General features: G+C 46.5%; 1 protein-coding gene across 4 annotated transcripts in view; it reads right to left on the bottom strand.

Moving 5' to 3' along the window:
- The window catches only part of slc26a11 (solute carrier family 26 member 11), a 28,942-nt gene continuing 8,838 nt past the window's right edge, over nucleotides 1–20,104 (bottom strand). For all 4 annotated transcript variants that reach the window (XM_072558797.1, XM_072558796.1, XM_072558798.1 and 1 more), the window contains exons 5-17: nucleotides 16,603–16,682; nucleotides 14,554–14,696; nucleotides 13,126–13,301; nucleotides 11,955–12,027; nucleotides 10,904–10,954; nucleotides 9,981–10,041; nucleotides 9,080–9,135; nucleotides 8,769–8,909; nucleotides 6,732–6,859; nucleotides 5,605–5,704; nucleotides 3,445–3,578; nucleotides 1,701–1,788; nucleotides 1–489 (exon numbers count right to left, since the gene is read on the bottom strand). In XM_072558797.1, coding sequence (XP_072414898.1) covers nucleotides 416–489; nucleotides 1,701–1,788; nucleotides 3,445–3,578; nucleotides 5,605–5,704; nucleotides 6,732–6,859; nucleotides 8,769–8,909; nucleotides 9,080–9,135; nucleotides 9,981–10,041; nucleotides 10,904–10,954; nucleotides 11,955–12,027; nucleotides 13,126–13,301; nucleotides 14,554–14,696; nucleotides 16,603–16,682 — 1,305 coding nt within the window. In that variant the 3' untranslated portion in view covers nucleotides 1–415. The remainder of the gene's footprint in view (nucleotides 490–1,700; nucleotides 1,789–3,444; nucleotides 3,579–5,604; nucleotides 5,705–6,731; nucleotides 6,860–8,768; nucleotides 8,910–9,079; nucleotides 9,136–9,980; nucleotides 10,042–10,903; nucleotides 10,955–11,954; nucleotides 12,028–13,125; nucleotides 13,302–14,553; nucleotides 14,697–16,602; nucleotides 16,683–20,104) is intronic.

The raw sequence follows: 20,104 nt of genomic DNA, 5'->3' as shown, positions 1-20,104 counted from the left end.
TGTCTGACCTGCTGTGCCTTTTCCCAGCTTCACATCTATTGGCTTCAATATCCAATCTCTGGAGTCTGGATGCAGAGCTAGTAATGGTCAAAAAAAAAGATGCTAAACACCATGATAATTATAAAATTACACTGGGGTTCAGACAAATCAATTGGTTAACATTTAAAATAGGAAAATATAAAAATCACTAACGTGAAGAGACTGAGCGAGAGATTTTTGGAAGATGTTCAAAAATCTAATCGCCATTAATGGAGGGGTCCAAACCTTTCAGGGTCAGTTATGTCATTGAGGAGCTGTTGTCACTGTGATCCAAGCGGGCACACAGTGTCTTACCCAATGGTATTATTTTTACCATTAATCAGACTGAACGGTTTGTGGAGCAGCAAGTTCTTGGCAGAGAGGTAGTGCTTTCGGACTAGGAGTACAGTCTCTCAGTCTGGTTGAGTAGCGGTTTCTCACTGTCATCCAGCTCGTGTGTGTGGTCATCTCCTGAACAAAGGAAAGGTACCCTGTCAGAACACATCTCCTAACCAGACTGCTACTTCACTGTTCTCTGACCACTTGCCCAATATATAGTTTGATGCTTATTTCACACAGTTTTGCCCATTCAACATGATCTCTCAAATTTAAATTCACGAGAAAACAAATGAAGTATCTTAAATGAGTCAGAATTCAAACATGTTGTGGAAATGGAACATGGGAAGGAAAGTCAGTCAGGCGCTCCCCCCAGTGGCTAGCTAAGATACTGCACCATAGGGAGGCAACAAAAGAAATTTGCCTTTATATAGCAACTTGCACACAGTCACATTGAAAAATAACCCACCATTGTTACAATGCAAAAGATGGGGCAGCTAATCCATGCACTGCAAACTCCCACAAGCAACAATATCTAACTTCAAAAAAAAAATGAAGTTAATTGAGGAATGAATACTGAGCAAAACATGGATGAGCAGCTCCACTGCTTTCTCTCAAAGCAGTGCCGTGGGGTCAGAGAGATCCTCAGTTTCACTTCTCAGCTGAAAGGCAGCACCTTCTCAGCATTGGACTATCAGATTAAATGGACTGGGAATAAATGCATCTTTTGTTTGATACAGAAGTGTGCAGTATAAAGACGGAGACCAGCAAGAGCCCGATTCTAAAGTTAGAATAGACCTCAAGAAGGGAGATGAAAGAAATGCCCTGAGTGACTACAATCCAGAGGACATCAGCCTGTGTCTGACAGCAACAGGCTGATGCTCAGGCTCCTGTGTAAAAGGATCGAGCAGCACTAGGGAGTAGTTCAGAGGCCATGTGACGATTATTTCAATAGAAATGATGTGCGGGGGATGTGGAGAAAAGGACAGGAGAATCAGTACAGGACCCAGTACCCTGCTCTGTAATGGTTCTGCGCTAGTGAACAAGAGGAGCAGTGATGTTGAGGCGTACACCATCACAAGGTACCAAGGTGGGGAGAAGAATTCTGAAACAAAGGTACAAGGATGTTTCATGACACAGTCTGTCACTTCAAGCTCACATTGCAAGTGACTATGCAGCTCCCACAGCCCCATACCAATGATAAAAACCATAACGTGGGTTGGCAGGTCATGGGTTTGTGCCAATTTCACTCCGCTCCCTGGGGTTTCATTGCAAGCCAGCCCACGACCACCTACACAGGAGCAAAAGGCTGAAGACTATCCCAATAATCTAAAGCAAGTTATTACCGTGTAAATAACCAAGCGCTGTCTCAGTGCTATCAAAATATCTCAATCCTTCGATCTCTGCTGAAGTCAGTATCGACAGAATCTTGGGCTGAAACAAGAAAGAGTCAGAGTCATAAAGGTCAACAGCCCACTGTCTCTGTCCCAGCTAAACAGTGCCACCTAACTAATCTAATCGCATTTTCCAGTGATTGCAAATCACTTTGGACATTTAAAATTACGTAACACCAGGTTATAGACCGACACTGTGATCTTTTGCTTTAAATTCTTTGTCTTCTAGTCCTGCCCCACTAGTTACCTGATGAAGGAGTGTCGCTCTGAAAGCTAGTGTTTCCAATTAAACCTGTTGGACTCTAACCTGGTGTTGAGAGATTTTTAACTTTATACACCCCAGTCCAACACTGGCTCCTCCACACCTTGTATTGTTTGGCGTTGCTAGGCAGGCCGTTATTTTGCCCCACTCCTGGTTGATTTTTGGAGAAATGGGTATTTAAAAAAAATGGAAGATTTGGACATTTTCCCTCCCAGCAACGTCGTGTCATTTACATTTATGTACATCGAACCTCAGACTGCACAGCGCTACCTCAGGGCAGCGCTGTCAAGGAAGTGGACAACACGTTGGCAAATGGGAGTCTAATGTGGGAAAACGTGAAGTTGTTCATTTTGTAAGGAGAGCAAAAGAACAGAATATTACTTAAAACAGAGAAAAAGTGCCAAAAGCTGCAACACAAAGAGACTTTGGAGAAACTTGTCCACAATATACAGAAGGGTAGCAGACGGCTGCAGCAGGCAATTGGGAAAACTGATGGGATGTTGGCCCTTATTCTAAGGGGGCTGGAGTAGGGAGGTCTTACCGCAGCTGTACAAGGTGCTGGTGAGACCACATATAGAGCACTGTCAGCAGTTCTGGTCTCTATTTCAGAAAATCTATCATTTCATTGGAGGCAATTCAGAGAGGGTTCACTGGGATGATCCCTGGGATGGGAGGGATTGTCTATGGGCAAAGGGTTAAACAGGTTGGGACTTTACTCACCGGAGTTTAGAAGAATGAGGGACGACCTCATTGAGATGTATCGGATTTGTAAGAGGTCAATGCTGACAGGATGTTTCCCCTCGTGGGAGAGGCTAGGGCACAGTCTCAGAATAAAGGAGGCGCCAGTTTAAGACGGGAGATGAAGAGGAATTTGTTCTGAGGGTTGAGAGGCTTTAGAACTCCATACCACAGACAGCCTGTCTATATTTAAGACTGAGACAGAACCTTGATCAGTCAGAGAGTCAGCCATAATCCTAGGGAATAGCAGAGCAGCTTTGAGAGGCTGAATAGCCTACTCCTGCTGTTATTTCTTTACATCAGAGACACACACACACACAATATGTTGCATCGGACTCAGAGAGATGCTTAATGGTGGGACAAGTGCCTGAAACACAGAGGCAATCATTATCAAGAGCTCATTGTGAGGATTAAATTCACCACACACATAATACAAAACATTGCATTTATATAGTGCCTTTAATGGGGTGAAATGTCCCAAAGAGCAAGGAAAGAACAACAAAAATTAACCAGGCCCCATGAGAATTTCAAACAGGTAACCCCAAGCAGGCCTGAGAGGTCTACGTTAAAGGCTGGGGTGAAGAGGAGACATGTGGAGAGTTTTAGGGAGGGAATGGCAGTGTGGCACACACTAAAGACATAGCCATCAATGGTGGAGGGATGAACAGGACGTGTAAGAGTGTTGGGAGCACGTACCCGAAAATTAGAGAAGAGTAGAGAGACGTTGTGCTGCTGGAATGTCTGGATGAGCTCCCGCAGGCCGTTCACTGTCGTGTAGTCAATGCTGCTGACATGGAGACCGTCAAGAATCACACACCGTGGAGGGGAGGCTATGCAAGGAAATGTCACACTTCATTAAAGCAGGCAGCTGGTCATCTTGGAGCCTGTTACTGAACTCCTCCCCACCATTTCAAATACAAAAACAGAAAGTGCTGGGAAAGCTCAACAGGTCTGGCAGCATCCGTGGAGAGAAACCAGAGTTAATGCTGCAGGTCCGGTGACCCAGGAGATGGGGGAGCAAGTGGGCAGCAAGGGAAGGAGTGGACAGTGGTGGGGGGGTGGGGGAAGGAGATGGAGTGGGCAGTGGGCAGAGTGGGAGTAGATGTTGGGGTGGGGGGGGTGCATGTTGGGGAAGGGGGAGATGGAGGGAGCGGGGGAAGTGGACGGTGGCGGGGGGGGGGGAAAAAAAAAAAAAGAGTGTGGACGGCTAGGGAGAGGGGTGAGTGGGGGTTGGGGGATGGGGGAGGAAGAGAGAGGGAGTGGACGGCGAGGGTGATGAGGGAGGGAGTGGGCAGAGGGGGTGGCAGTGTTGAACTGGACACTGATCAAAACAGCCTGTGAGAGCTACAGAGGAGTCCAAGAGAAGTGAAAATCTGAACAATGGAGGGAGGTCGATTCTAAACAATCCCATCAGTGGCTTCTGTCTCAATGCAAGTTAACTGGGAAGGCAAATCCATAATTTAGGATGGAAGGAAATTGTGACCAACCAGGGAAGCAAAGATCGAGCTGTTTAAAGCTGGATGATTCAACAAGGAGTTCGATAGAGGGTTAAGTACAAAAGCAATTGTGCAACAGAGACATTTTGGATTGTTGAAGCCATCCAACTGGACCAAGATTGCAGTTTACAAGGGAAAGGTAAAGTCACAACAATCCAACTAGACCATAGGAATGCTCTCTCAGAGAGAGAGAGAGAGAGCAAGAGACAGCGCGCGTGTGAGAGAGAGACAGAGAGAGGGAGAGTGTGTGTGAGAGAGACAGAGAGAGAGAGAGACAGACACAGCCTGTGTGAGAGAGAGAGACAGAGACAGATGTGAGAGAGAGAGAGATGTGAGACACAGCTTGTGTGTGAGAGAGAGAGAGACAGACAGTGTGTGTGAGAGAAAGAGAGAGAGACAGACAGTGTGTGAGAGAGAGCGAGAGAAAGAAAGAGAGACAGAGACAGTGTGTGTGAGAGAGAGAGAGACAGAGACAGATGTGAGGGTGAGATGTGAGAGACAGCTTGTGTGAGAGAGAGAGACACAGACAGAGAGACAGAGAGAGAGAGAGAGAGACAGTGTGTGTGTGCGCGTGAGAGAGAGAGAGAGAGACAGCGTGTGAGAGAGAGAGTGAGAGAGAGACAGACAGACAGTGTGAGAGAGAGAGAAAGAGAGAGAGAGAGAGAGAAAGAGAAAGAGAGAAAAAGAGAAACTACTGATTTAACCAGACGGTCACCATGCTTCAGATGAGGGGAGAGGTTGAGAAAAACAGTCCTTCATGGTAACCTCAGCCGGTGTGGGAATTGAACCCACACTGTCGGCATCACTCTATCACAAACCAGCAGTCTCACTACTGTTCTACATTTAAATATAATTATAACAACAGGGAAAGTGGAATGGGGAACAAGCTCTGAATGATGTACTCCTGCTCCAAGTTCTGTGCCCCTGTGGGATGATCTGTTCAAATTCAGTCACTCGGATGTTGCCTTCATGGGTGATGAAATCACAGTTACCAAACACAGCAGTATGGTAAAAACAATGACTGCAGATGCTGGAAACCAGAGTCTAGATTAGAGTGGTGCTGGAAAAGCACAGCAGGTCAGGCAGCATCCCAGGAGCGGGAGAATTAACATTTCGAGCAAAAGCCCTTCATCAGGAATACGTGAAGGGCTTTTGCAGGAAATGTTGATTTTCCTGCTCCTCAGATGCTGCCTGACCTGCTGTGCTTTTCCAGCACCACACTAATCTAAACACAGCAGTATGTCTGGGCACCAATTCCAGTGAGGGAGCTGTCAGAACAAGAGCTAGTTCAGTCCCTGGACTGCCACTGAGAAGGGAGAACCTTGGGGACGAGTGCAGGATCATGGAGGCTGCCACTTACCCTCTAATACTCGCCTGTACAGCAGGTCACTGACATATTCAACAGCAGGGAAATTCAGACCACTCTGGAACTGTACCACAACTGTACTGTAATCAGAAATCTGAGAAACAAAGAAAGAGAGAGAAAGAAAGAGAGGGAGCGAGCGAGAGAAGTGAGTTAAGATTCCACACTTTTCCATTTTCACACTGCTCATTATTCTCCGTCATTATACTGGATAAAGGGTTAAGCCGCACAGATACAACTGAAATCCAAACAGAGAATGAGGACTTTACAGACACAGACAGACAGACCCTTACCTTTCTGCTTTGTTGGAAAAAGAGTGTTATAATAGACAGGATTACAACTTTCAAGCACTCTCCCCAGCCCAGGCTACTGGCTGAGTGATCCCCTTGTGTGGTCTTTCTCTCTCTCTCTCTCTCTCTCCCCCATCTTGCCCTGGGGCAGTGGAGTACCACACACACACAAACCCCTTTCTTACAAGCCTGAACACCACATTGGCAGGATTTACAGACAGAGGGCCAGACACAGATGGGTGACACAGTGGCTGGCACTGCTGCCTCACAGCACCCAGGGTCCTAGGTTCGATTCCTGCCTGTCTGTGTGGAGTTTGCACATTCTCCCCGTGTCTGCGTGGGTTTGCTCCGGGTGCTCCGGATTCCTCCCACAATCCAAAGATGTGCAGGTCAGATGAATTGGCCATGCTAAATTGCCCACAGTGTTAGATGCGTTAGTTAGGGATAAATATAGGGAAGGGGAATGGGTTTGAGTGGGTTTCTCTTCGGAGGTGGCAGTGTGGACTGGTTGGGCCGAAGGGCCTGTTTCCACACTGTAGGGAATTTAATCCGACACTAACTGACCTGCCAGCACCATCCAGTCAGTGTAATCCAATGGCCAATGATAAAACAGCTTCTGGATTAGTGGTGCTGGAAGAGCACAGCAGTTCAGGCAGCATCCAAGTAGCTTCGACATCGATGTTTCGGGCAAAAGCCCTTCATCAGGAATTGATAAAACAGCCACTGGGGATAAGAAACAAAAAAGTACCCTGTGATGTGGGCAGACTGTGCCAGGCTGGTAAACTGGGCACTTTCACAGTCAGTCAATCCCCAAATACAGACAGACACTATTACCTTCATCTCCGGTCTGGCGATGTTAAAGAGCAGAATTATCCCAGACAAAGCAACTCCAGCCAGAATTCCATACTGGATTTCCCAAAAGCAACCCAGGAATGACACTAGGAAAGGGAGTAGGTCCAGTTCTGGAGAAAATAAATAGATTACGGGATCACTCGATGTGCTCAGTTCTGAGGTGGGGAGAGGGGTGTTATTCCCGCAGCAAACAAAATAACAACACTCTGGGATTAAAGGGAGAGCTGGGAATCAAACACTACACATTTCAGCCACATGGGGGCGAACAAGCATCACAATGCTTCAGGGTTGAAGGAGATCACATTGATAAACCTGAATTTATGTAGCACCTCTCTCAATTGAAAGTGCTTTAAAGCCGATGATATATTATTCACACACTTGCTCTTACACATCTAAGTTAATGTGGCAACTAAATTTTGCACAGCTAGCTTCCACAAACAGCAAATAGGAGTGCCCAAAAAAAAGGATACTGCAAGGGGAGTAGGGGGCTACAGCAAGGCATGGAGTTCGAGGGAGGTTGCCAACATGGAGGCTGTAAAGAAGATAAACAGTTTAAAACCCGTCAACATAAACAATACTCCTGGATCCAAGAAAACATTAAACCAGGGATATGGGCCAAATGCTGTCAAATGGGACTAGATTTATTTAGGATATTGGACTGAAACTCTGTGACTCTACACGGAGGGAATGAGTTCTTGCATTTTAAAGTGGAATCTCTAGTTTAAGGCTGTGTAGGTTCTGGAGTCATTAGGCTTGGAAACAATGCAGTGGATCTTGCTGCAATAAACACTTAATTATTGAACTTAAATCAGAGATGCAGTAAATAGTAGCTGCCTAGTTAAAATATTCCAGCTATGTGACTGAAACACATTCGCTGTGACCTCCCCAGCCTGCAGAAGGTGTGACGAGAGTGGCGGCTTTTTGTGTCAAAGTGCATGTCAGTTATTAGGGAAAAGTCTTCTCAATTTCTGCCTGTTGTCCCAATCTGAGTACAGGGTGACATCGAGGAAAGTAACGCTCTCCGGCTTTGCAACTGCCTCAAATTTGACAGAAAGTTGAGAATTGGGGCTTAATGATGATCCATTCTAATTCTGCATCTGACAGAGTGTCCAAATGTCAATACAGGTGCAGGCAGTATTGTCACAATCTGACGGCATTGGGTCACTCAGAATACAAAAGTAGCCCTCGAACAAAAAAAAGCCCGAAAACTTTAAAAAAAATCTCAAGAGGACCCTCGAGAGATGAAAGTGATGTTGACTCATGTTCCAAGCCTGAAAGCAGAGCTTTACAACTTTATTTACCTGCAGACTCTCTTAGCAGGAGAATCAGAAGCCACACCACAAGATTAAAGTGAATGCATTAGCCAAAGAGTCTGTCCATTTGAGTACAGGAGTTGGGGACGTCTTGTTGCAGCAGTACAAGACGTTGGTGAGGCCACATCTGGAGTACTGCATGCAGTTCTGGTCACCCGAATATAGAAAGGGAATTACTAAACCACAAAGAGAGCAGAAAAGATTTACCAGGATATTACCTGGACTGGAAGGTTCGTGTTATAAGGAGAGGCTGAATAGACTGGGACTTCTTTTCCCCGGGAGGGTAGAGACTGAGGGATGACCTTATAGACGTCAATAAGCCATGAGAGGTAACAGATAAGGCAGACAGCCATGGTAGAGGAGTCTCAAGCATAGATTTAAGGTGTGAGTGAGACACACACACACAGACACACACACACACAGTGGTGAGTGTCTGGAACAGAAATATTTAGGATATGGACCAAACACAGGCAAACGGGACTAGATTAAAATTGAGCAGCACAGTCAAGTTGGGCTGAAGGGCCTGTTTCATACAATACGTACTTCTGAATAAACCTGTTGGATTATAACCTGGTGTTGTGTGATTTTTAACTCTGTCCACCCCAGTTCAACTCTGCCACCTCCAAGTCATGACTACAATAGGGGAGAGTAGAAACAACAGAGGTTAGCAGCGAGAGATTTCCCTTTGGTCACATCCAGCACCTACTTTTTACCCTCCACAGCGTGGCAACGATCCTCAAGTCAAACACACCGGACACAGCACAGATAACGACAGCCGCCAGAGCTCCTTTGGGGATATAGTAGAAGAGAGGGGTCAGGAAGGCGAGAGACAACAGCACGATAACTCCTGGGGAAAGAACAAAAAACATGAGGGAATGTGCAGGGTCGGACAAGCCGGCTGACAGGCCGACATCACAGAGGGGAAGTTGGAAAAAAACATTGCATTAATGTGGAGCCAACCCGGGATCAGAAAAGGGCCGGTGATTAATTCATTAACGTTCTAAAGGCCAGACTCACCAGTGACTATTCCGCCAGCAGGGCTGCACACACCTGTTTGAGAATTTACTGCAGTCCTGAGGGATAGAAACACAGAGAAACAGAGTCTGAACACCCCGTTATAACAGAAACTGAGGGGGGAAACTGGGATCCACCAGCTGTGATATAGCCTCTGACACAGAACATAGAACATTCCAGCACAGTACAGGCCCTTCGGCCCTCGATGTTGCGCCAACCTGTGGAACCAATCTGAAGCCCATCTCTCCTACACTATTCCATTTTTAAGAGTTTTAACCAGTTCAGCCACAGCACAGTTGACTGTGAATTAACAGGTTCACCCAGACAATTCCAAACTGGTGTGTTTCTTGTCACAGGAATGATCAGAAAACACATCAATCCCGACTAATTAAAAATGCAAAAGAACTGCGGATGCTGCAAATCAGAAGTTGCTGGAAAAGCTCAGCAGGTCTGGCAGCATCTGTGGAGAGATGTTCTGTGGTACTGCCACTTGACCTGAAATGTTAACTCTGTTTTTCTCTCTCTCCACAGATGCTGCCAGACCTGCTGAGCTTTTCCAGCAACCTCTCGTTTTGTTTGTGACACCAATCCCTGTCCCCACCTGAGATGGTGGTCGATTCTCACTCCCTCTCCACCCTGGGGCACGGTATCCCTCTCCCCTCCTCAGCAAACCCCCACCTCTTGTTCTCCACAATGCCCCTTTTCTGTCACTTTAGCCAGCTGCTTGGGGGGAAGAGGGTGGTGACAGGGATATTTGCTTCTCCAAGCGCTGAGTAAAGGCTGCATTGTGATGGCAATGGCACCACAGAAACCCCTTCTACACCAACACCCCTAGCCCCTCGCTCCTGGTTCCCTCCCTGAACCCAGCTCCTCCCAGCCTACCCATTCCCTAACTGTGACCTACCTTCCGAAACTCCCGGTTACGGGATAAGACGAAACTAGAGATCCCAGAATGTTTGCGCTACCTGAAACCCAAAGTAGACCAGAGTCAGTGGGGGGGGGAGGGGCTCAGTCAGTCCCAGGGGAGACATGAGGGAGGGGTCTAATACTGGGGCAGTGGGGACAGGGGACACACCGGGGAATGCCAGACACTGAGGTAATCTGCATCCTGATACTTCGATCTGGAAAGCCCTTCAAAAAGCAGGAGTTGTGTCACTGTCTCCAAACCTTCCTTGAAATGGGTCTTTTTTTTTTGTCAAACTCTGATTTTCTTTTTGTTTGACATCTTGGAGGGCTTTTCTCACGGAGTTTCCACTGGGAGGAAGCTGGAGGGTGAGCTTTGCAGAAATTAGCCCAATGCTTCACATGGAGTGGCCCTTTCTCTACTCAGCATGAGTTGGGGGTGGGGGGGGTGGGGGGGTAACTGACAGTCTTACTGCCTCCCTGGGGCAGGGTCATCTCTAGGCTCAGAATAAACCATCACCCACCAAAACTAGAGGGCGTAGGTTTCGGGTGAGAGGGGAAAGATTTAAAAATGGACGCAAGGGGCAACCTTTTCACGTAGAGGGTGGTACGTGTATGGAATGAGTTGCCAGAGGAAGTGGTGGAGGCTGGTACAATTACAACATTTAAAAGGCATCTGGATGGGTATATGAATAGGAAGGGTTTGGAGGGGCATGGGCCAAGTGCTGGCAAATGAGACCAGATTAGGTTAGGATATCTGGTCGGCATGGACAAGTTGGGCAGAATGGCCCGTTTCCACACTGTATATCTCTATGAAATTGGCACCAAGTGTGCCATTCTCTTCATTGGGGAAGGGTGCCCACACCAGATTCTGACTGGAGACGGTGAATAAACCCACAGTGAGTCAAAAACGCCAGCCCTTACCGATTGCAAGGAGCTCCTGATTTGGATCAATTCTGTAATTGTTCTGACTGGCTGCAAAAACATAGAGAAGTCATTAAAGTGAAACTCCTGACAGCTCAGCGTGAACAACGTCCAATGACATACACCATCCCGAATCCTCCTGAGTTAAAGCGAGGGAGTGTGGGGACATTTTAGAAACCTGAGTCAGTGTTGCATAGTCTCTGTGCACTCTAGACAGACCCTGCAGGTCATTGAAGGGCAACACTGACAGCCATGAACCTCATGAAGGAGATAGCGGTTTTGGAACAAGGCACGGAAAAGATTCACTGAAGCAACTATGAGCTGAAAGGATTACATTCAGACAGGTTGGAACAGTCTTGGTTGCGTTCCTTTGAAAAAAGGTAGGTGATGGAAATGTGTAAAAATGATCAGAGTATTTGGAGAAGATGGTCAGAAACTATTTTTCCAGAACTAAAAACGATGGATAGAACCTTAAAATTCATGCTGGGGTCATTCAGGGGTGATGATTAGAGTGGTGCTGGAAAAGCACAGCAGGTCAGGCAGCATCCGAGGAGCAGGAAAATTGATGTTTTGGCCAAAAGCCCTTCCTAACGAAGGGTTTTTGCCCAAAACATCGATTTTCCTGTTCCTCGGATGCTGCCTGACCTGCTGTGCTTTCCCAGCACCACTCCAATATTGACTCTAATCTCCAACACCTGCAGTACCCACTTCCGTCTCATTCAGGGGTGAGGACAGGAACTAATCTGTCAAGAGAGATGGTGGAAATCTCAAAACTCTCTCTCTCTCTCTCTCCTCCCCGCTCCTCCATCACCTCCCGAAATAAAGTAGCCCATTTGGAACTGTTCCGATCAAATGGAGAGACTTTGTTGGTTTGAGGTTGGACATGGGGCAGTGACAGGCAAAGAGACGAAGTACAGATCAGGCAGGGTAGAATGGAGTGATTGAGAAGGTGGGGTGAATGGTGTCCTCTTGCTCTAACAGTGAACAAGCAGTGTAAGGAACAGTGGGGCTGCTCGTGGTTTCGGTGAGGTTACTTTTGCTGGTTACTCACCAAAAGCTTTGGCAATCGCGATACTTTCCAGAAACCCAACCAGGGGCACCACGGCCAATCCTGCTCCAAAATTCTAGAAAGATCAGACAGCATTTGGTACAGCATCAAGATCAGATTAACAATCAACTTAGCACCAACCCTGCTGCTTTATTCTAGAAAACCAATTGGTGAATAAGAGTCTTGTGACTCCAGACCCTGAGCAAATGTGGTCGACTCTTCACTGCCCCCCAGGCATTTAGGGACGGGCAATAAAGACTGGTTCAGCCAATAATGCTCATAACCCTTGAACAAATTTTAAAACACTATCACTCAGACTTATTAAAGAGTGGCACATTAAAAGTATACAACTCCAAATGCAACCCCACACAGTTTCAGTAACTCTCTCTTTACACACGCTCAAACAAAACCCAATTATTGCCCACTGAATGCATATAAATAAATCAATATACAATTAAAAACCAAAATAACTGCAGATGCTGTAAATCAGAAACAAAAACAGAAGTTGCTGAAAAAACTCAGCAGGTCTAGCAGCGTCTGTGGAGAGAAATCAGAATTAAGTTTCATTCTGAGGAAGGGTTACCAGACCTGAAATGCTAACTCTGATTTCTCTTCACAGATACTGCCAGACCTGCTGAGTTTTTCCAGCAACTTCTGTTTTTGTTTCTAATATACAATTAACATCCATTGGTGTTGAATAGCGAAATATTTAATGGGAGAATATTGAATCAGGTGATATTCATAGTGTTAGAGAGATTGATTAAATAAAGAAGATCTGAATAATGTTTCATCCTCGGTTGTTCTAGCAACAGCAGTTAGATCAGTTTCACTCTGAGCAGTGACTTTATTGTGATTGTTGCTTCTTGGGCAAGATCTGGACTGGGTAATCATTTGGAAATCTTACATATCGATGCAAGTTCCCACTAACCCCATTAACGTGCAGGTGGGACTAGATTAAGTTGGGATATTTGGTCGGCATGAACCGGTTGGACCGAAGGGTCTGTTTACATCTGTATGACTCCAAGAGATGGGAAGGTGGCGGTGATAATGGAGGGAAACGGCTCCGACCTTCTGTCGATGAAGAATTGGCATTTCGGACGTGAACGCGGGTTGGTTTTCAGTGCAGGATCATGTTTGATTTCACGCTGGACTGGCTCACACAGCCAGCACTCACCTGAAGCATCTCAGAAAAGCTGACAGTCCTGTTGGATGCTGTATCCGAAAAGGTTGGGAGCCGGAAAGGCGGGAGACCTTGGGTGGACTTCCCGGTCAGAGTGAACACGTGTTGGTTTTGACTTTCGAAACAGAACGCAATCAGACTGGCTGTTATCACCACCACAGCATTGCGGGCTGGAAAAGGGAACAGGGTCATTCCAACTAAACCCAATCCTCAAACATAAAAAGGACACCACATCTCTTTGCCATTCCAGTCTACGATGCAACTCTCCTCTGGTATACCTCCATTTGTACTTTGCCCGGAGCTTGACCCTACAAAGGTGGCTGAAGGTTGCAGGGAGCTGAGGGAACACTTGTGTTCTTTCACACACGCTCTCACTCCCCGTCTCAGTCTCCTATTACCTTTCCCAATCTCCCCCTCCCCCTCATACTGAACAGATTTTTGAAAGACCCCAAAATAAAGCTCCCTTGAGGAAAAAAAAAAGGAAATCCTATTCAATAACACAACTAGAAACAATTACTGCACTCATCAATAAAGTGGGATTTAAAATGAAATGTAAAGGCGATGTTGCAAATGGCATGTTGGACTTGGACATGATTGGAGGTGCGGTGATGGACTTGGGTGGACAAAGTTAAAAAAAACCACACAACACCAGGTTATAGTCCAACAGGTTTATTTGGAAGCACACTAGCTTTCGGAGCGTCGCTCCTTCATCAGGTCCTGAAATTAGTGCTTCCAAATAAACCTGTTGGATTATAACCTGGTGTTGTGCGATTTTTAACTGCGCATAAAGACCACATTGAGCAGAACAGGAAACAACAAAGGAATTTAGCTCTGTCAGGCTCTGTCCATACTTGGAGAGAGCTGGAATCCTCAAGAGTTGTTGGAATACTTTTCCTTATCAAGAGAGATCACCTTGAGTTGATTTGCCAGCCGACAGTAATATTTTCTAATCTCACATACCAACCTCAAAAAGGAATTCCCCTCCAAAATCAGCACACCATCGTAGCATCGATCAGGAAACAGGGAGTTAATTCACTCACAGCACATGGTGTCACTGGCTGGGCTAGCATTTATTGCCCATCCATAGTTGCCCCTTGAGAAGGTGGTGGGGGGTTGCCTTCTTGAACTGTTGCCACTCTTGGATTCCCCCAAGGCAGAGCAAGGTGCCATCTCCCTGGGGGATGATAGGTTTCATGTTGCCATCACTGCTCCTCAGCTAAACGTCCTGGCTGGGACCTGAAAGGGATCTCCCTCCCTGGGGCCCAGACCCGACCCAATACCATGGCTTTGATTAGAAGCGACGACCGGCCCACCCAATCAGACACACTCAGGCCACTCGTTCCCAGGATAACCAGCTCCAATTCTAGCAACGGTGGGGAGACGCAGCGACAGACAGACTGACTGACTGACTGACCGACCGACCTGTGCCCACGAAGTGGACAATGGCGTGGCACACCCTGTCCAGCAGCGACAGACGATGCGATTGCTTCGGAAGGTGGTTCTTCATCATCTTCAACAGCACCAGCAGCAAGAGGGAGCTCAGGCCGAGCACGAGGTCACCGAGCCTGGACAGAGGGACAAACCAGGAGGAGGGACAACACATCAGACACCACGTGGAAGGACAGGCACAAAGATAGATTGTTCAGCCCCTTTCGGTCTGTGCTAGCTTCAGCCCTGCTTCTTCACCAAACCCCGTCACCTCATATCCCCCCCTACGAGATTGTCCATAATAACATGCCCCCTTTTTTAATGGGAGCTTCCTACTTGATTGACACGTAGCCGTCACTGCTCCTCAACTATACAGCCTGGCTGGTGTCTGAAAGGGATCTCTCCCCCTGGGGCCAGACCCAACCCAATACCACGACATTGATTACATGCTACGATCACCCTACCCGGTGTTTGGTTAGTGAATCAACGACCATCATTGCCACCATTAACTGTATTAACGTCCCTCCCTCGACGTACTCCTGCACTGGATTGTGGGGGTCTATAGGATTCAAGATTTATTTTAATCCAGCCCCGTTCGTTCTCCGCCTCTTGTCGCTGAGAGAGCAGGAAGATCCCGCATGGGAAAAGTCAGGAATCTTGGGATGGGGCGAGAGGAAAATGAGAGGATAGTCCTCATTGTCACTATTTCCCAGCAAAGTAGAGAGTGTGTGTGCGCATCTCGAATCTTGCCCAGAGAGTGAGGGGCAGAGGGAACGCTGTGGCTCCCAGTCTGAGCATGTCCCTATGTAAAGCTTTACTGCAAATAGTGAAAATCAGAAAGTCGCAGATTGGGAAAGTCAAAACATATTGTGCCTAACATTTTGAAAGAAAAACAACCCAAAACAGAGTTCAAAAGACAAGGAGAACAGGAGGTGCTTAAACCATCATTAGCGCACCTACAAGTATTTTAGATTTATTCTTAATCAACCTGGTTGAGAGATACTATTTCACACCTCCGGACCAAATGGGACTTGAACCTGGGCTTCCTGGTTCAAAGGTAGAGACACTACCACCACAGCACTTTAAATATTTTATGTGAAAGCAAATTAAATCAAAACGCTACGCGTGCGTCTCAGGGTGTTCCAAACCACTTTAATCAATGACAAAACTCTGAAGCACACAATGATCATTATAATGTGAGGCTGCTTGTGCACAGCAAGATCCCACAAAGAGCAATGTCATGGCAACCAGAAACTGTTCTCCAAGGAGGGGCTGGATAGGCTGAGAGTCTCTTTTCCACTGGTGTGAAGTAGGTTCAGGGATGACCTTATAGAAGTTCACAAGATCATGAGGGGTGTCAAGGTCTTTGTCCTAGGGCAGGGGGACCCTCAAACCGAGGCAACATGTTTTTAACGTGAGGGAGAAAGATTTAAAAAGGGAACAGAGCGGCAAATTTTTCACGCAGAGGGTGGGTCGTACATGGAACGAGCTGCCGGGAGAAAGTGGTAGATGCAGATACAGTTATGAAATTTAAAAGACCTTTGTACAGGTACAAGAATGGGAAAGGTTTAGAGGGATATGGGCCAAATACAACAAAAAGGACAAGTTTAGTTTGGGAAACCTGGTTGGCATGGATTTGTTGGAATGGTCTGTTTCTGTGCTGTATGACTATGTTGTTGATGGAGAGATAAACAGTAACCCAGACAGAGGAATAATTTCCTGCTCATCAAATTGTGCCACCCAAGAGGGAGTTTGCATTAACATTTCATCTCCAACACTGCATTGCAACAGTAAGTGCACCTGACTAGTAATGAATCGAATTAATTGACTGCAGAGAGTTTGGGGACAAGAAGAGTTGCTGAAAGGTGCTATATAAATGCTAAGTTCTTCTGGCAATCAGGAACCTGAGACACCTTTCTCCCAGTCAGTGGGGGACCCAGCATGTAGGACCAGGGATTTGATACAGGGCTGTCCTCAGCCTGGAAGAGCACACGGTCAGTTAGCATTTGGAACCATACCCAGCAAGAAAGCAGGAGTACTGACCTGGTCTCCGCAATGTGGTAGAACGTGAAGTAGACCTCCCGGAAGAACTGACGGGGAATGTCACGGAGACCAAGAATATTCTGGATCAGAAGAAGCATATGTAAGGTTTAGCAAACTAAAATTGGACAGAGCCCATGAGGAATATAAAGAAAGCAGGAAGGAACTCAAGCAGAGAATTAGGAGAACAAGGACGGGCCATGAGGTGACCTTGGCAAGTAGGGTTAAAGAAAATCCCAAGGTATTCTATTCATACATTAAGAACAAGACGATAACCAGGGAGAAGGTAGGACCACTCAAGAATAAAGGGCTAGGCAGTAGTTGTATAGTAATTTGTATTTTTTCCTCTTTGTTATTGGTTGTATTTTAAATAACTTTATATTTTTGTAAAGTCAAAAAAAATTTTTTTGCTAATAAATATATTTTCAAAAAAAAAGAAGGAAACTTGTGCTCGGAGACAGAGGATGTGCATGAGATCCTCAATGAGTATTTTGCGTCAGTGTTTACCCAGGAGGAGGACATGGAGGTGTGATATATTAGGGCATTTTGAGATCAAGAAAGAAGTGCTGTTGGGTCTCTTGAAGAACATTAAGGTGGATAAGCTCCCAGGGCCCGATGGTATCTACCCCAGATTATTGAGAGAGGTAAGGCTGGGGCCTTGACCAAGATCTTTGTATCGCCATTAGCCATTGGAGAGGTCCTGGATGGCCAGCAAGTAGCTAATGTTATTCCTCTATTTAAGAATACAGGTGTATGACATCATGGGAGGGATGGAGGGATTGAGGGAGGGACGAATGGATGGACGGACGGACGGAAGGATGGACGGACGAATGGATGGACAGACGGAAGGATGGACGGACAAGGTCTTTTCTCTGGGGTGAGGGAGTCCAGAACTAGAGGGCATAGGTTGAGGGTGAGAGGGGAAAGATATAAAAAAAGACCTAAAGGGCAATTTTTTCACACAGAGGGTGGTACGTGTATGGAATGAGCTGCCAGAGGAAATGGTGGAGGCTGGTACAATGACAACATATAAGAGGCATTTGGATGGGTATATGAATAGGAAGGGTTTGGACGGATATGAGCCGGGTGCTGGCAGGTGGGACTAGATTGGGTTGGGATATCTGGTCGGCATGGATGGGTTGAACCGAAGGGTCTGTTTCCATGCTGTACATTTCTGACTCTATGAGATGACAGAAAGCATCAAACTGAAAGTAATTAGTTTGGACGCAGTGCGGTCAACACCTGCACTGACCTCCCCCACCCCGCAAACAGTCAGAGCCATGAAAGTCCAAACCCAGCTGACCTTTCACCTTCTCTCTGCACCTTGGAGAGTCCAAACTTGGTTATTTCTCCAAAGTCATTCACGGCATACGAGTTGTGTGTGGGTCTGAAAGGGATAACATGGAGGAGTAACAATAAGGACAGCCTGCTGTAGACCAGTGGGCACAACAGCTTGGGATCTACAAGGAGGCAGACCCAACATCGGGTCACCCTCAAAGTCTCCATGGCAACATCCATCAGATCAGATGTCACCTGGAGCTCGTCGTGATAAAAGTGCATCTTCTGGTTCGACTGGGAAGTGGTTTTCCCCAACCCTCACTAAACCCAGCAGAACCCTGCAGTTACTTACACACACGGATGTCAACAGTAACTCCAATGTGAGCAGTAACTGAGGTGCTGGGGGGGGGGGGGCGGTTTGGGGTTGGTAGTTAGCTCAGTTGGCTGGATGGCTGGTTTGTGATGCAGAGTGGCACCAACAGCGTGGATTCGATACCTGCTCTGCCTGACGTCCCCATGAAGGGCTCTCCTCCTCAACCTCTCCTGAGGTGTGGTGACCCTCAGGTTATCCCACCAGTTACCTCTAGGAGAGCAGCTCTATGCTCTGGTAAGGCTATGGTAACCTTGACAAGTGTGGGAATCTGGCCTGTTCATGCAATAGGGACCAATAATTAAACAGCCTTAATAAATAAACGTTAATTGCCCAACAGAAAAGTGCTGCCTTGGAAAATGTAAGGGTAGAAGTAGGCCATTCGGCCCACCCAGTCAGCTTCACCATTCAATGAGATCATGGCTGATCTGATAATCCTCAATTTCACTTTCCTCCCATATCCCCTCAACCTGGACTCACTTTCTGATTAAAAAAGGTCAATCTCATCCTGGAGTGTAATTTCAGACCCAGCCTCAGCAGTCCTTTGAGTGTTTCACTCAAAGTTTGAAGAGAAACAGAATAGTTTGCTCAGCCATCCAGAGGCATCTCGGAGTCTGGATCCACACGTAGCTCAGATTACCCAGAAATCATGTGGGTTTGTAAACCACAAACAAATAATTTCATGGGCGACTATTAATGGTATTGGCTTTGCATTTCAGGTTTAATTTAGACACTGAACTTAAATTCCCCAGCGGTTACAGTGGGATACATATTCCCCTTTGAATCACTAATCTAGGGGACAGCATGGTGGCTCATTGGTTAGCACTGCTGCCTCATAGCTCCAGGGACTCGGGTTTGATTCCAGCCTCAGGCAACTGTCTGTGTGGAGTTTGCACATTCTCCTCGTGTCTGCGTGGGTTTCCTCCTACAGTCCAAATATGTGCAGATCAGGTGGATTAGCCCTTGTAGACGCAGGGTTACAGGGACAGGGTAGGGAGGTAGGTCTGGGTGGGATGCAGTTTGGAGGGTTGCTGTGGATTTGATGGGCAGAATGGTCTGCTCCCACACTGTAGGGATTCTGTGATTCCTGTGGAAGTTGCAACTTCGATACAGACTGGCTGTCAGGCTGGTAACCCTAAAATAAAATTTCACAATTCCTTCAGAATAAAAGAAAACAAAAAGAAAAATTCCCTTTCATTTGGATTCTTGAAGAATCTACTAAATTAAAGTGGGGATTCAAAGCAACTCATTTTTAAAACTAGCCGAGACCCCACCAATCCCCCCTAAGAGAAATAAAATCTCCTACCTCAAAGTTATTACAGAACACACTAACCATGCTTGCACAACTACATGGGACCTGACACATGGTGGGTGTTAAAATTGAATGGCTGGTTTATACACTTCCCCAGCACTGATTGGATCTTTGTTTCATATCTGGCTCTGCTGTAGATTCACAGACTGATATTAATGACTGTGAACGGTCTACAACCCCACCATAACATTCCTTATTCTTTCTTGGAATATGGTGGTCACTGATAGTTCATGGGCAACAAATACTGGGCCTTAGTGCCCTGCTGTTTCAGAGGGCAGTTCAGAGTCAGCCATGTTGCTTGAATTCTGGAGTCACGTGAATTCCAGACTGGGTGAGGAAGGCAGATTTCCTTCCGCAAAGAATAGTGAGACAGATGGGTTTTTAGCAAGGATACGTGAGAGTTGCCAGGTCACCATTGCAAAGATCAACTTAAAATCCATATTAAATTCCACTGGCTATGGCTTGTTGGGATTTGAATTTACAAGGCCACAGCATCAGCCTAGCCCTCTGGATTACTAGTCCAGAGACATTACCATGACACTACA

This window comes from Chiloscyllium punctatum, chromosome 39 (genome assembly GCF_047496795.1).
Source record: "Chiloscyllium punctatum isolate Juve2018m chromosome 39, sChiPun1.3, whole genome shotgun sequence".
Lineage (NCBI taxonomy): Eukaryota > Metazoa > Chordata > Chondrichthyes > Orectolobiformes > Hemiscylliidae > Chiloscyllium > Chiloscyllium punctatum.
This window is presented reverse-complemented; position numbering and strand designations above follow the sequence as displayed.